The sequence below is a fragment of the Gossypium arboreum genome, chromosome 10 (genome assembly GCF_025698485.1).
Source record: "Gossypium arboreum isolate Shixiya-1 chromosome 10, ASM2569848v2, whole genome shotgun sequence".
NCBI classification, from domain to species: domain Eukaryota; kingdom Viridiplantae; phylum Streptophyta; class Magnoliopsida; order Malvales; family Malvaceae; genus Gossypium; species Gossypium arboreum.
Genome location: NC_069079.1, coordinates 118,645,151 through 118,661,134, shown reverse-complemented (window position 1 = coordinate 118,661,134; position 15,984 = coordinate 118,645,151). Strand labels below are relative to the sequence as shown.

General features: G+C 31.8%; 1 protein-coding gene and 1 long non-coding RNA gene across 4 annotated transcripts; both read right to left on the bottom strand.

The window, feature by feature from the left end:
- Nucleotides 1–4,999: 4,999 nt before the first annotated feature.
- LOC128281767 (uncharacterized) lies at nucleotides 5,000–5,748 on the bottom strand. Its single transcript, XR_008272035.1, has 2 exons — nucleotides 5,637–5,748; nucleotides 5,000–5,173 (listed from the first exon to the last, which is right to left on the bottom strand). It is a non-coding gene; the product is annotated as an uncharacterized LOC128281767 (long non-coding RNA).
- A 7,433-nt stretch (nucleotides 5,749–13,181) lies between these two features.
- On the bottom strand, nucleotides 13,182–15,021 carry LOC108488596 (cytochrome P450 83B1-like). 3 transcript variants are annotated; one of them, XM_053020566.1, is made up of 2 exons: nucleotides 14,925–15,021; nucleotides 13,182–13,951 (listed from the first exon to the last, which is right to left on the bottom strand). In XM_053020566.1, exons 1-2 carry the CDS (start codon nucleotides 14,961–14,963, stop codon nucleotides 13,211–13,213), a joined length of 780 nt encoding a protein of 259 aa, XP_052876526.1. In that variant the 5' UTR covers nucleotides 14,964–15,021; the 3' UTR covers nucleotides 13,182–13,210. The 3 variants fall into 3 exon arrangements, with proteins under 3 accessions (XP_052876526.1, XP_017648372.1, XP_052876527.1); XM_017792883.2 differs by having other exon boundaries at nucleotides 14,043–14,989; XM_053020567.1 differs by lacking the exon at nucleotides 14,925–15,021 and adding an exon at nucleotides 14,333–14,502.
- Nucleotides 15,022–15,984: the final 963 nt, after the last annotated feature.

Below are 15,984 nucleotides of genomic sequence, written 5' to 3'. Positions count from 1 at the left end.
TTATCGCTATGCAATAAAACATAGCGGTTTGCTTGTGCAAGAGATCGCATGTCCAATATCTTTGTGTTCAGGGTGTCAATTTGACGTCTTCTAGAAGAGAAAATGTACCATTTTTGAATATATCCATCATTCCTTGGAGGACGGGAAAATATAGTCTCAACATCAGAAAAATAACGGGAGCAAAATGTAAGACATTCTGAAACTATGTACCCTTCAGCAATAGAACCTTCGGGATAAGCTCTATTTTGCACCAAAGCTTTCAATCCCATAAGATACCTACATCACATACATTTATTTTTACATACTTATTATATTCTATATTAAAATAATAAAAATAAAATATTGTGAAATTTTATTGATATATTTCATATACCTTTCAATCGGGTACATTCACCTGTATTGAACAGGTCCACCAAGCTTAGCCTCCATCGGCAAATGAATAATTAAATGAGTCATAATTGTGAAAAAACATGGAGGAAATATTTTCTCCATTTCACAAAGTGTTAATACGACTTGTACTTGAAGTTGATCAACTTCTTGTGGATCAAGACTTTTTGCACATAATCTCTTAAAGAAATCTGATAGATTTGTAATAACACTTAGCACCTTCTTTTTTACAACTCCTCTTAAACATATAGGAAGCAAATCTTGCATAAGAATGTGACCGTCATGACTTTTAAGGTTGCTTAACTTATGCTCTTTCAAATTCACGCATCGAGATATGTTTGATGCATAACCATCGGGTACCTTCAAGTTCTTCAAAATGGAAAGAAAAATATCTCTTTCCTTTGATGCAAGAGTGTAACATGCTTGCGGAAGATACTCTTTCCCGTTTCTCATTTTTGGATGAAGATAACTTCTGATGCCAATATCTTGTAGGTCCTTGCGTGCCTTGATATATTATCTTTACCACCGCGTGAGAGATTAAGAAGGGTGCCAACGATATTGTCACATACGTTCTTCTTGATGTGCATGACATCCAAGTTATGTCGAAGTAGATTGTAACGCCAATAAGGCAAGTCAAAAAATATACCCCTTTTCTTCCATAAAGTCCTGTCTTGATTTATAAGATTTGTTTCATCTCCCTCTACTAATTCTTCAAAGTTGTTAACCAAATTACACCCCTCGTCTACATCAAGTTCTATCAACCCTTCATCTAGTTCTTCTCTATCCCTCTTTCAAGCTTTTCCGTAAATAAAATTTACACCTTCAACTTCCCTTAAGATATCTTCCCCAGATTATGGTATAGGAGCTACCCCAAACTCTATAGTTCCATCAAATTCACGACTCTGTTTTCGAAATGGGTGTTCAGCTGATAACCATCGATGATGACCCATATAACAGAACTTCCGACCATACTGTAGCCATTGAGATTCAGTTTTTTCAGCACATATTGGGCAAGCAACCCGACCTTTTGTACTCCACCTTAAAAGATTGGCGTAAGCTGGGAAATCATTGATTGTCTAAAGAAGACAAGCCCGTAAAGTGAAAGATTTGGAAGCTGATGAATCAAAAGCATCAACTCCTATCCACAATTACTTCAACTCTTTAATTAGAGGCTGCATGTAGACATCAATGTCGTTGCCAGGTCCTTTTTCACCAGGGATAACCATTGAGAGTATCAGTGATGATTGTTTCATGCATGCCCAAGGTTCCAAATTATAAGGAATAAGAAGTACGGGCCATGTACTGTGACTTGTACTCATTGTTCGAAATGGATTGAATCCGTCGCTAGCCAAACCTAGCCTAACATTGCGAGGATCAGATGCAAAATCAGGAAACCTCTTATCAAACGCATCCCAAGCAGAACCGTCGGCTGGATGTCTCAATATACCATCTTTGGTTTGTCCTTCTTTATGCCATCTCATGGATTGTGATGTCTTAGAAGATTGAAATAATCTTTTAAGTCTAGGAATCAAAGGAAAGTACCGTAATACCTTGGCAGGCTTAGGACAGCGACAATTACCATCAACTTGTTCATCTGCATCCAACTTATTAGAAGATTGCCACCTTGAGCTTTTACAAACATCACAACTGATCTTTTTACTAGCATCACCCCAATATAACATACAATTATTTGGGCATGCATCAATCTTCACGTACCCAAGATTTAGTGCAGAAATCTTATTCTTTGCTTCATAGTATGTAGTCGGGATTGTGTTTCCATCTGGAAATGCCTCATTTAAAAACTCCAATAAACATGTCAAAGATTTTTCTGACCATCCAAAAAGTGATTTGAAGTGGTAAAGCCGAAGTAAGAATGAGACGCATGAGAACTTGACACAACCGGGATACAGTGGAATATCACAATCATCTAGAAGAGTATTTGCTCTTTCCGCAGTCCTTTGGGCTTTATTAACATCATACACCCGACCATTTTTCTAAAACTCGCTTGAAACTCCGTCAAAACTCTTATTAAGAGTTGGGATGTTGATACCTAGAGCATCCGTTATGAGATCTCTTAAATCGGCTTCGTTATCTTGTGACAACGTACAAATTGACGGAGAAGTTCTCATGGTTTGGTCGATTTGCACCGATGTTCTTTCAATGGATTCTCCATGAAAAATCCAATGCTTGTATTCTTTTATTATACCATAAAGACGAAGATGCTGACCCACAATATGTGGTTCGTGCAATATCCTATTATTGCAACGATGGCACAGACAATATATTTTTCCGTTAGAAAGTGATTTTCCAATTGTAAATGATAGAAATCTTTCTATTCCAGCTAGGTGATTGGTGCTAAATCTTGGAGCATCTGCAACACCCCTCGCCCGCATCCGACGCCGGGACGGGGTTCGAGGTGCTACCTGACTTTTACTAACACTTCCATACTAAACAGGGCCATGAAATCTCAAATAATTAAAAACTTTTATTTTCACATACAATCTGTCCCATATACGGGCTTACGTGGCCCAAAACATACATCTGGAGTGGTTCGAGACCCAACCGAGAACTCATGAAAAACTTAGAAAATCTCTTGCATCAAGGCTTCATATGCCCGTGTGGGTATAGAGCACACGCCCGTGTGCTAGGGACACGCCCGTGTGCTAGGGACACGCCCGTGTCCCAAACCCGTGTCCAAAAACCTGGACAAATACAAGGCTATTTTCCAAGCCATTTTGTCACACTCACAATAGATACACGCATACTTATACAATAACATACAACATGACAAAATTAGGTACTTAAACATTCCTAACATGTCATGATTATGGCAATTTCACATGCAATAGATATCATAGATTTTACTCACATCTTTACCACATTCATACTATAATCATTATAAACTCATCACATAATACCATAGCGCATGCATGCATAATTAAAATAGATTTACAACCCCATAATCAAAATAGGCCAACACATATGGTTAAAGCATATCACATACTTTAATATTTAAACTCCTATACATGCCATAGGCTCAAAGTACTTGAAATCACTACACCAATAGCGTTAGCTTGACAAAGGTGATAATATCTCGACGGCCTCCAACCCGAGCTAACTGGAAACTCTAAAAACATGGGAAAGAAGAGGGGGTAAGCTTTATTAGTAAGTTCATATGAAAACAATAAGCACTCATTAACTTGTTTTATCAATGTTTACAACATATTCTCAAGTTCACTACAAGCTGTCTTTCTGAGCAATGGTCACTAAATTATTTATATCTGGAGCTAAAAAACTCCAAATTAAGTTCTGTTAATTTTCCCTGAAACTAGACTTATTTTCCTTTCTTTCATAAAATTTTCAGAATTTTTGGTTAAGCCAAATAGTACAGTTTATTCCTCAAAGTTACCCCTGATTCACTATATGACAGTTCCAACCCTTCTGTACTAAAGTTCAATTATCTCATAGTACAAGACTCGAATAATGTTCTCGTCTATTTCTATTGAAACTAGACTCATACGTATACTTACTAATTTTTTTCTAGAATTTTTGGTTGGGTCAATTAGTACAGTTTATTAGTTAAAGTCTCCCCTATTTCAAGGTATGACCACTCTGACCCCTGTGCACTACAAACCGAATTTCTCCCTGTAAAAAATTCCAACGACCATGGCGTTTATTTCCCCTAAAAATAGACTAAATAAGGAATCCATGCATGTAAGGTATGACTCTTAATAATTTTTGTACAATTTTTGGTGAATTTCTAAAGTCAGAATAGGGGATCTCGAATTCATTCAGACCCTGTTTCACAAGAATTCAAATATCACACAATATGGAATCTTTTTCTTCCCCTGTTTCTTTCATGTGAAAATAGACTCATTAAGCTTTAATCCCATATTTTATTCTGCCTATAACTCATTTTCCACTATTTTTAGTGTATTTTTAAAGTTACACTACTGCAGTAACTCAAATCTATCAAGGCTAAATTACTCATTCATGATCATTGTTCACAAAATTAATACAACATCGTTTGTATAATCATCACCGAGACATTCATATCACATTTTCATTTATCATCTTACCATATTGTTGTTATGTCGAGTTTTCAACCCGAGGGTTAAGTACATACCTGTTCAAAGTATCCATTTCACAACATTTACCAATACGTCCCTTTCATCTCGAGTATTCCTCCATTTGAGTAGAATTTTACCCGTTGAACACATCGGAATATAATTCGGATACATGGAAAGTTTGCACATAAGTGCCACATATGTAGCCAAGCTACCATGTAACCCGCCCATAAGTGAACTTGGACTCAACTCAACGAGCTTGGATGCCTAGTTACATCTCACGAACTCGGACTCAACTCAACGAGTTCGAACATTCGCATCCATAAGTGAACTCGGACTCAACTCAACGAGTTCGGATGCTCAACCATCCTAATGACATGTCACTTGTATCCTAATCTATTCCTAAGGTTCAAACGGGATTTTCCTCGAACACATCTCCTTGCCATCTTCCGTAAAATACCGAAACCAATACTCGGTAGCACTTTATATTTAACAAATAATACACATAACTTGCCATTTTATTCAAAATAACCACAAAGCATATATTTCATGATAAAAATCAGCATATCATATATTTAACATCAATAACTTAAAAATAACAATTATGCTACATTATTTACACATGAACTTACCTCGATACCACAAAGGTGAAAAAAAAGACGTAATTATCCCTTAATCGATTTCTTTCCGTTCTAGGTCCAAATCTCGATTTTCATCATCTAAAATATCACATTCAACTTATTAAAACAATGTATTGATCAAATTAGTCAATTGACACACTTGGGCAATTTTTACAATTTTGCCCCTATATTTTTCCAAAATTACCAAATTAACGTAAAATAATTTTTATCACATTTCTTTACTCCTTGAGTCTAGATGAACCATTTTCATAACTATAGCAACTCATAATTTCAACTATTTCACACATTTACAACTCATTGTACAACTTAGCAATCTAGCCATTTTTAAGGTGTTTTCATGCAATTTCTTTCACAAAAGTTGTTTATTAGACAACTAGGACACATAATCTTCCATAAAAACACAGCAAACAACACGTTTACTCTCATGGCAAAACCCTAGACTCTTCATCATTTTGCAAAATAGACCCCTCATATGAAAGCTCATGCTTTAGAGGTTCCAAAAATGTAAAAATCATCAAGCAAATACATTAAAATCACTTACAAGCAAGGGAAATATGTTGCTGAAATTTTTCAGCTTCAAAGCCATTTCTTTGCTGCATATTTCGGTGAAGGAGAAGAGAAAAATGATAGCTTTTTCTTTTTGATTTATTAATAATAAAACTAGTCAAAATTAGTGACTAAATTTCACCTAATTTTGACTTTTCAAAAATTTTGTCTCCCATGGCCGGCCATCACACTTTAAATGGCCTAATTTCACTTTAAATACCCCCAATTTAAAATACAAGGCAATTTAACACCTTTAGGTATTAAAACACAACTTTTACCTTTTACACGATTTAGTCCTTTTTCGAAATTAGACTAGAAATTGCTAAAATTAACTTACCAAAATTTACATGCACTTATAAAATGATATTATAACACATAAAATAATACTAAAATAATTTTCTCTGGCCTCGAAATAGTGGTCCCGAAACCATTGTTCCGACTAGGCCCAAAATCGGGCTGTTACAGCATCTATCCAACTTTTATCCACCATCTGTTAAAGTAATTAATACTAAAATAGAGTATCTATGAATGCCTAACCATAAGGTTCATGTGTGAAAAGAGATGGGCTTTCTGGTGAACTAACCTAAACTAGAACTACCTAATCCGAAATAAAATAACAAATTTAAATATTAAAATAAATAAAATTTATCTTTATGATAATTAAGTAATATTAAAATCTATGATAAATAATATCTAAATTCCTAAATAAAATAGTCCAAACTACAAAGATAGAAAAATTTTAAACCTAAATCTAAAAAACAAAAAGAAAAAAAAAAGGAAAAGAAAAGGTTAACTAACCTTTTGGTTATATCAAACTATATCTCAATTATAGTAAAAAGTATATGCCATTATTCATGCTTCAGGATCTTTAATTTAGCTTGAAAAATTCAAAAAAATAATACCATCAACAACGTAGCTCAAAAAAGCTTCATATGAGGCAAGCTCAATTAAGAAGGGCAAATATGTTTTATCATTTATTATTTTATGCATAATATTTTTATCTTGTATTATAAATGATTTATTACTACTTTTATGTTTATGCTATTAATTGATTATAAAATATTATTATTTATATAAGTTGAAATTTAATTATAAGTTGATAAAATTTTAATTTAAAACATGCGATTAATGAATTAATCAATGATTTCACTTTTTTTGGTACTTCATTAATAAATTAAAAAGCAGCTCTAAACATAACACTACCACCCATATCAGCTTTAACAAACTGGAGCATAAAGTTCGACATAGATAAACATTGTCTTTAGAAAAGTCTCTTACAAAGCAAACTAGGAGTGCTGCCCTTTCTAGCCAGTACATCAAGGAGACTATTTCCCTCCCTGAAATTATAAAGCAATCAACTATTCTGGAAGGTCCAAATAAAGTCTTGCAAACATTCACCAAGGAGTTGCAAAGCAAACTTAAAATGTGGGGCATTTTAAGGTTTTTGTTTGGACTCTACAGTTTAGGCAATGGTATTTGTTCGGTTAATGGTGTCTGTACTCTTTTCGGAAAAATATTAATGCTTACTGTCGATGATGCCTCCTGAAGTTGAACATCAGTGGCTCTATTTGGGCCATATACACAATATATATAGTTTTGATTTGCATTCTTAAATATGGTCGTAATTAAAATCCAGTAATCACAATATCTAGTTCCTTTACACTAGCCTGAAGTTTAGTTCAGTTTGCTTAGTATTTGGAAACTATATATAAGGGGATGCAAATGTATGAAAACTATATATCATGCTGAAATCAGACAGAACAAATGTAATTTCAATCAGATTATTACTGTTTATAATTTTCAATCAATCATCAACACAAACACGCCACAATAGAACTAAATGATGTTTATAATTTTTAATTTGCATTTGTCTATTGAAAATCAAATAACAAATCCCATCTCAAAAGACCACCACAACCAGCAATTACCCATAACATTCTACTCCATCCTTATTCATGCATAACAACAATGTCCTATGTGAAACAAAAATAACACAGAAATCAAGCTTTTTAGGGATACCCATTTCATTTCTCACAATCTTTGACTTTGTTATGCAAAATTTTAAAAAAAATAAAGACGAATGAATCAACATGAGAAAGGGAAAATAATAAAAAACAAATAGATCTGGGGTTTTGTCTTAAATATAAAGAAAAGGAAAAAGAAAAACCAAAAGGAAGGAAAAAGAAAAACCAAAAGGAAGGAAGAAATACCTCTTAGGAAAGGCGAAGACCATGAAAAGGAGAAGAGGAGCGGAGTAAACTGTGTGAGAGAGATAGAAGCTTAACTTAGTTGTTTGAGAGTGCTTTGGAATGTTTGACTCTGAAACACTATTTTGTTTGAAGTGTTTTCTTTGTATTTCCAGACAAATCAAGTCTCCACAAACACAACCCTGTCTTTAATTTTGATTTTGCTTATAAATTAAACTTTACTTCATTATTACTTTAGTTTTAATTACATTCTTGATCCTAATTATTATTCTTATTATATTTACTTGTACCGTAACTAAAATAACATTGAATTTACGTAACTAAAATAATTTTTATGTATGTTTCAAACTCAAGACTTCAACAATTTTATTTTTAAAATTTGAATTTATTCACTTTATAACATATAATATATTTTACTATTACACTCAATACTTTCAAAGTTGTATTTTAAATTTACTTATTTCAAATTTTTTATAATTTTCATTTAGCCAACCTATTTCGAAATAGTGAGTGGCAAATTTCAGAGAAGTAATGTTATTGAAAAAACTTAATTGTTACTCAAATAACACTATCACATTATTGTATCTCTTTTTTTTCTCAAACTCATACCTCTTTGGTGTATTTCACATATCATTTCATTTTATCCATTTATTTTAAGTCATTAATATTGGAATATAAAACACTATAAATATTATGTTTATTAATTAAATCATCCCTCCAAAAAAGAAAGATAAACCCGTAATATTTGCAACACTAAAAATTAAAGAAATAAATTAGATATGCATCACATCAAACAAATTCACTAAAATTTTCAATTTACTAATTAATTTTGTTTCTCTAGAGATACATGGGTTAGCAATTTTTTAATTTTAATATATATAAAGTTTATCTATTATCTCTTAAATAATTTAAACTATAATCATAATTTTAATATATTAAAATTAATATTATCTCTTTTACAAATATATAAGAAATTATTTAATATACAAATTAAAAACAATCAGTCATATGCTAAAAAAATTTAAAATTATTTTAAATAATAGTATTTTAATATTTTTATTTTTAACATATATTTTTTATATTTTTACTTTCAAATTTTGTCTACGTGCCGAAAAGAATACATGATAGACAATTGGATGATGGGTGAGAATACCGGGAGCAAAACGACGCCGTTTAATTTAAAATAAAATGATTTTCTGTGACATTTTTATCAAAACCCTAAGCCTTAAACCACAAACCTTAAACCTCAAGACCATAAAATCCTAAACCTTAAAACAATACACCCTAAACCCTAAACTCCTAAACTATAAATCTTAAATCCTAAACCCTAAAACCTAAATATAGAAGCTAACAACGAAACCTTTAAGTTAAACTTATATCGCAATACAGTTCATATTAAAAAAATCTGAGATTAATCGCTTATATCAGTATAAAATTTATTAATTTTTAATAAATAGAAGATGAATGTTTTGGGGGATTTAGGCCAACTCTTAAATCCTAAACCCTAAACCCTAAACCCTAAACACCCTAAACCCATTAGGCATGCATATACCAACCTTTATACACAGATTTGGCCAAAGTGTATGTTGGCTAGTCTATCCCAACACTTAAGAAAGTGTCGGCCCAAAAGTGTAGGCATAGTGTTGGACAAAGCTGACTCTTATTTAAGCGTTGCATTAAGCATGCATATCACAACCCTTATATAAAAAGTTAACCTAAGCGTATGTCGGCAAGTCTATCCCAACACTTAGGAAAATATATATCGTCTTAGGACTGGACAAAGCCAACTCTTATTTAAGCGTTGCCTTTGGCATGCATATCCCAACCCTTATACAAAGAGTTGGCTAAAGCATATGTTGGCCAGTCTATCCCAACACTTCGAAAAGTGTCATACAAAAACTGTCGTCTTAGAACGAGACAAAAGCCAACTCTTATTCAAGCGTTGCCTTAAGCATACATATCCCAACCCTTATACAAAGAGTTGGCCAAAGCATAGTCTATCCCAACACTTAGGAAAGTGTCACCAAAAAAGTGTCGTCTTAGGACTATACAAAAGCCAACTTTTATTCAAGCGTTGCCTTAGACATACATATCCCAACCCTTATACAAAGAGTTGGCCAAAGCATAGTCTATCCCAACACTTAGTAAAATCTCGCCACAAAAGTGTCGTCTTAGGACTATACAAAAGCCAACTTTTATTCAAGCGTTGCCTTAGGCATACATATACCAACCCTTATACAAAGAGTTGGCCAAAGCATAGTCTATCCCAACACTTAGGAAATGTTGCCACAAAAGTGTCGTCTTAGGACTAGATAAAAACCAACTCTTATTCAAGCGTTGCTTTAGGCATACATATCCCAACCCTTAGGAAAGTGTTGCCCCAAAAGTGTCGTCTTAGGACTAGACAAAGCCAACTCTTATTTAAGCGTTGCTTTAGGCATGCATATACCAACCCTTATACAAAGAGTTGCTAAAGTCTAGTCTATACCAACACTTTCCCCAAAAGTGTCGTCTTAGGACTAGACTTTTGCCAACTCCTATAAAAGCGTTGCTTTAGGCTTGCATATCCCAACACTTATGAAAGAGTTGCCTAAAGCGTATTTTGGCCAGTCTATCCCAACACTTAGGAAAGTGTTGCCCCATAACTGTCGTATTACGGCATTTTTTACGTAGTGACAGCTCTTTGACGATTCGTGTCAAACTCCCTTCTGTCTCATCTATCTGACCATTAAGCATATTGACTACAATCAAACAATTAATTTCCACCAATAATTGCTTTACACCTCTTTTCCAAGCTATATCCAATCCATCAATGATTTCCCATAGTTTCACATCAAGTGTAGAACAAATGCCTATATTTTGATTGTAACCAGTAACCTATTTACCTCAATGATCCCAAAACAAACCTCCAGCAGAGGCTTGACCAGTTATCAAGTGCATTGATCCATCTATATTCAATTTGCACTAGTCGTTGGGTGGCGACTGCCAACAATTAAAAGACCTTGCTAGGTCATTTTGCTGATTTCTCCTATTGTTCACTAATGCGACTAATTTCGCAAAGGCTATAATTCCAGCAACCTCAATCGAAACCTCACCAAATTCTCCATTGAAGAGTAAATTGTTTGTGGTTTCCATATTCTCCAAGCTATAATCCCAAAGAAAGTGTTTCAACAGACACCTTAAACAATAGCCTTGTTGAAATCTAAAAGATTTCTTATCAACCATTCTTTTAAATTCATGGAAAAGAAAATATCCAACTAGTCTGGTGGTACAAATTTTACCCAAACATTTCGAGCTACCAAACAATCTCTCACGGTGTGCAATAGTGTTTCAACCCCACTCCTATATAAGTCGCAAAAATGGCTATCAGCCATTCCCCTCCTACACCGTTCCGAATTGGAGAGGAGTCAATTGTGTAATAGAAGCCAAATGAACTGTTGAACCATTTGAGGAACATCAAACATGCAAATTTCAGATTAACTTCCACTTCCCAACTTAATTATTAAATTATGAAAATGTGCTTATTATAATAAAGTAATAAATATTAATTTGTGAGTATTTTGTTTTTTTATTATATAAAATCAATAATAAAAATGATTGCTTACAATAAGATTTATTTATAACATACACACTACCAACTTTACCATTTCAACTAAAGCTAAATTTAATTTTTATGCCACTTTTTAATAAATATATTATATAATTATTTTCCCTCGTATTGTGAGTGTACGTAACATAATCTAATTATAATAAAACCTCTTACTGAATTTAATTTGACACTAACTCAATTAGACAATTATAAATAAATCAAATTTATATAACATAACTATTACTAAAATTATTAACATTTTCTTCATTAACTTACGAATCTATATCTGTCTATACTTATATTAAGTTCTTGATTAAATTATTGTTACGAGTCAACCGAACACTAATTTAATTTAAAATTATTAAAATACCATTAAATTTACAAAGTAACAAATTTAATATAAAATAATACTAAAATAATATTTAAACTTAGGACATATGAAATTTAAGGTTTAACTTAACTATTTCAACAAAACTTCACTTGGTATAAAAAATAATTATAAAATATTCTTATAAATAATTTTTCACTAATACTAATTATTTTTTCAAAATATTAATTAAACAATTTTATTTTATTTCTTTTATTTCTTTTGCCCATGTAGTTGGTGTACCATCATTTTCTCACCCATTCATTTATACAGACATAAAACTAGTTTACATATAAACCTTACGTTGTACTTTATTGATAAAGTGTTTATCTTTTCAAAATTAATTCAATTTGAATTATCATTGTACTAAAATAAAACTAGTAATGCATAAATTAATTATATGCGATATGAAAATATTTAATTAAATCACATTTTATATTTAAATATAATATATTTACACAAAAATATGATTTTGAAATTAAAAATAATAAGTGATAACCAAAATATTTAAAAAGCCATTAATCAATTCTAATAAATTAAAATTAAATAATTAATTTATAATATATGAATTATATACAATAAATAATTAGATAAATTTAAATAGTTCAAAAATATATTTTAAAAAATCAAAAATATTCAAATTAAAATTTGATTGGTTTTGATCGATAAATGGTTAATTAATGCATGATCAACATAAGTCATAACTGTCAGCACTGGTCAATGTCGATTTAATTTAGTTTGGATAATTTTTGAACTCTTTTAAATTTATACTAGTTTTTATCACACCTATAATGTGAGCGAATGAAATATTTTATATTAAAAGTATTTATAAAATTATTTTAACAAATAATTATTGGTGGAGTGGTAAGAGATTTTCATATGAATTTTTAGTTTTGTGTGCGATTCTCAAATAATGTTTTTCAGTTATTTTATTAATTTTGAATATTGTATAAAATTATGAAAAGACAAAAATACCATTATAATAATATTGATTATCCTTTAAAATAAGGGTATTTCAGTAATTTCACAATTAAGTTAGTGTTGAGTTGACTTGTGATACCAACTTAATCAACCATTTTATATATAGTATATATTTTAATTTTGATACAAATTTTAAAATTTTATATAATTAATATATTATAAATTTTTTCTTCAATTTTTTGAAATTTATATATATTTTATTTTTTAGATAAATATTAACTTAACAATACTTACATGGCTTGACAACTTTTAATATCACCGAATGTTGAGTATAATAGTAAAATACATTACACTTTAATAAAAGAATTTATATTTGAGTTCCACAAATAACATTCTTTATTATTGTGAGAAGGAATGTGCACGAATTTTAAAATGATTTAATAATTAAAATTAAAATTTTAAATTTTAATGACTAAATCATAGGATTAATCATTAATCTTCTTAGCCTGAAGGATAAGAGCATTTTTCTTGTGTGTAGTGAGAACATTTACGGCATCAAAATCTAAGTCTTCCCTGTTCATCCCATTCGGCATTTCCCAATCAAACTTGTACAAAAGATTAGCTAGGCCAAGCTCCACTTCTGCAACAGCATTTTTCTTGTGTGTAGTGAGACCATTTACGGCATCAAAATCTAAGTCTTCCCTGTTCATCCCATTCGGCATTTCCCAATCAAACTTGTACAAAAGATTAGCTAGGCCAAGCTCCACTTCTGCAACTCCCATGTGCATTCCAGGGCAAACCCTTCTACCCGCACCAAATGGTATGAGCTCAAAGTTTAGCCCTTTGTAGTCAATAGAGCTACCGATTAACCTTTCAGGACAAAAATCTTGTGGATTTTCCCAAGCTTCAGGCTCTCTTCCTATTGCCCACGCATTCACATAAACTAAGGTTTTGGCAGGGACTTCGTACCCACCGATGCTGCACTTTCGACGTGTTTCTCGTGGTAGTAACAATGGAGCTACTGGTTGCAATCTGAATGTTTCTTTTATTACAGCTTTTAGGTATATTAAACCTTGAACATCATCTTCATTTACAAACCCTTTTTCTCCAACCAAATCCCTCACTTCTACTTGAGCTTTCTTCAAACACTTTGGGTTTTTCATCAAGAAGCTCATGACCCAGATCATAGTAGCCGCAGCTGCGTCTGTTCCAGCAATAAATATATCCTGCATAAAAAGGAAAAGTAAAAGAAAATAAGGTTGTATATACGTAAACTGTGAAGTTAATGATAGAAGTTTTGAGGGAAAATGAAATGACCATAAGAATAGCTTTTATGTGATCTATGGTAAGATCAAATGAAAATTTATGATCCGTCCTTATCCGTAGTAACACATCAACTATGTCCTCTTGCTCTGATTTTAGCTTATTTGAATCAAGATGTTCATTAATGAGTTCTTGAAAGAAGGTATCAAATTCTTTAAAAGTTATTTCAAGACGATTAAGAAAACCCATACATCTATCAGCCCAACCCATGAAAGGAAAATAGTCAGTAAAACAAAAGCTTGAAAGTATGGCTTGACTTTCTTTAAGCAGCCTATGGAACCTACTTCTTTCAATTCCTTGTTCGTCATACCTCTTGCCGAAGCCTACTCTACAAATTATAAAACTGGAAAAGCACATTATTGCCTCACTCAAGTTGATAGGCTTAGAATCAATGGAGAATTGGTATATTTTCTCAATAAGGCGTGCAACTTCGTCTTCTCGGATATGTCGATACTTTTGCACTCTGTTAAAGAGATGTACAACACAAACTTTCCTCATCTCACGCCAGTAGTGATTGTATGGTGAAAAAGACAAGTCAGAAGCATTGTAAGATAATTGGCGTGCAGCACATAGATTAGGCCTGCTGCAGAAGTAGAGGTCATGGGTTTTCATAACCTCTTCAGCCATTTTTGCCGAAGAAACCGCAAGGGTTGGCCTAAATCCAAATCTCAGAAAAATGAGGGGACCGTATTTTTTAGAGAGTTTATAAAGAAAAAGATGAGGGGCTGAGTTATCAAACATCAACATATGTAAGTGTCCAATCAAAGGAAGACTTGGAGGGCTTGGGGGAAGACGATTAAAACTGCCATTGTTGCTAATCCTATGTTTTAGGAGAACGAACAACAAGAAGGGAAGAGCTAGAAGAAAGATACTCACAAACAGTGCTATTGTCATTGTAACTTCTTTTTGAAACATGAGACAAAGTAGGTCCTTTTATCCACATTTTTTATATTTCTTAAATATTTGATGCACTACTGTATAAATCTCATAAAATATGGCTAAATAATAAATGATATCTCATTATTAAATAAAATAATAAATAATAAATAAATTTATAAATAAATATTATAATTTAATTTAAGTATAATTAAATAATGATTAATTTAAATAAATATTAAAATCTTAAATTTTAAATTTAAAATTCTAAACTCTTAAATTCAAATCTTAAATTGGGAGTTATTAATATTTATTTATAATAATTATTTTAGCGCTTAATTATGTTCAAATAAAATTATTAATATTTATTTACGAGTCCATATTTTTTGTTTAATTTAATGATAATGTATTATGTTATTATTCACTAATGGTGCTTGAGACTTATGCACCGACAATGTATCAAATATTATTGAATTAAATCACCATAGGGGTTTGAACTTGGCAACTTTTCTAACATTGAGACTTAAAACTGTTTTTGTCCAAGTTAGGCTTGAACTTGACAATTATTCTCACATTGAGGCCTGAACTAAGCAACTATTACCACATTGGGGTTTGAACTTTTTTTTATCAAAGTTAGTCCTTAAACTTGACAATTGTTCCCACATTGGGACTTGAACTTTAGGGTTTTTAAGGACTAACTTGGACAAAAAAAGTTCTAAGCCCTAATGTGAGAACAATTGTTAAGTTTAGGGCCTAATTACTTGGATAAAAAAAATTTAAATCTTGATACGAAACAATTATTAAATTTAAAGTCTAATTTAAATTAAAAAAAATTAAACCAAAATTACCAAGTTAAAAGCCAATATTACTCCTTAAATATATAAAAAAAATTTTGAAACATGTGTTTGCATGTAGCTTTGTATTTTGTTTGAAGATGACATTTGTCGTGCATGCATACATATGTTTGATTTTATGTCATCATGTCCCTTTTCAGTTCTTAGAGGTTGACATCGATGGTAGATAGGGGTTAGAGGATAATGTGCATGATGTATAATGGAGC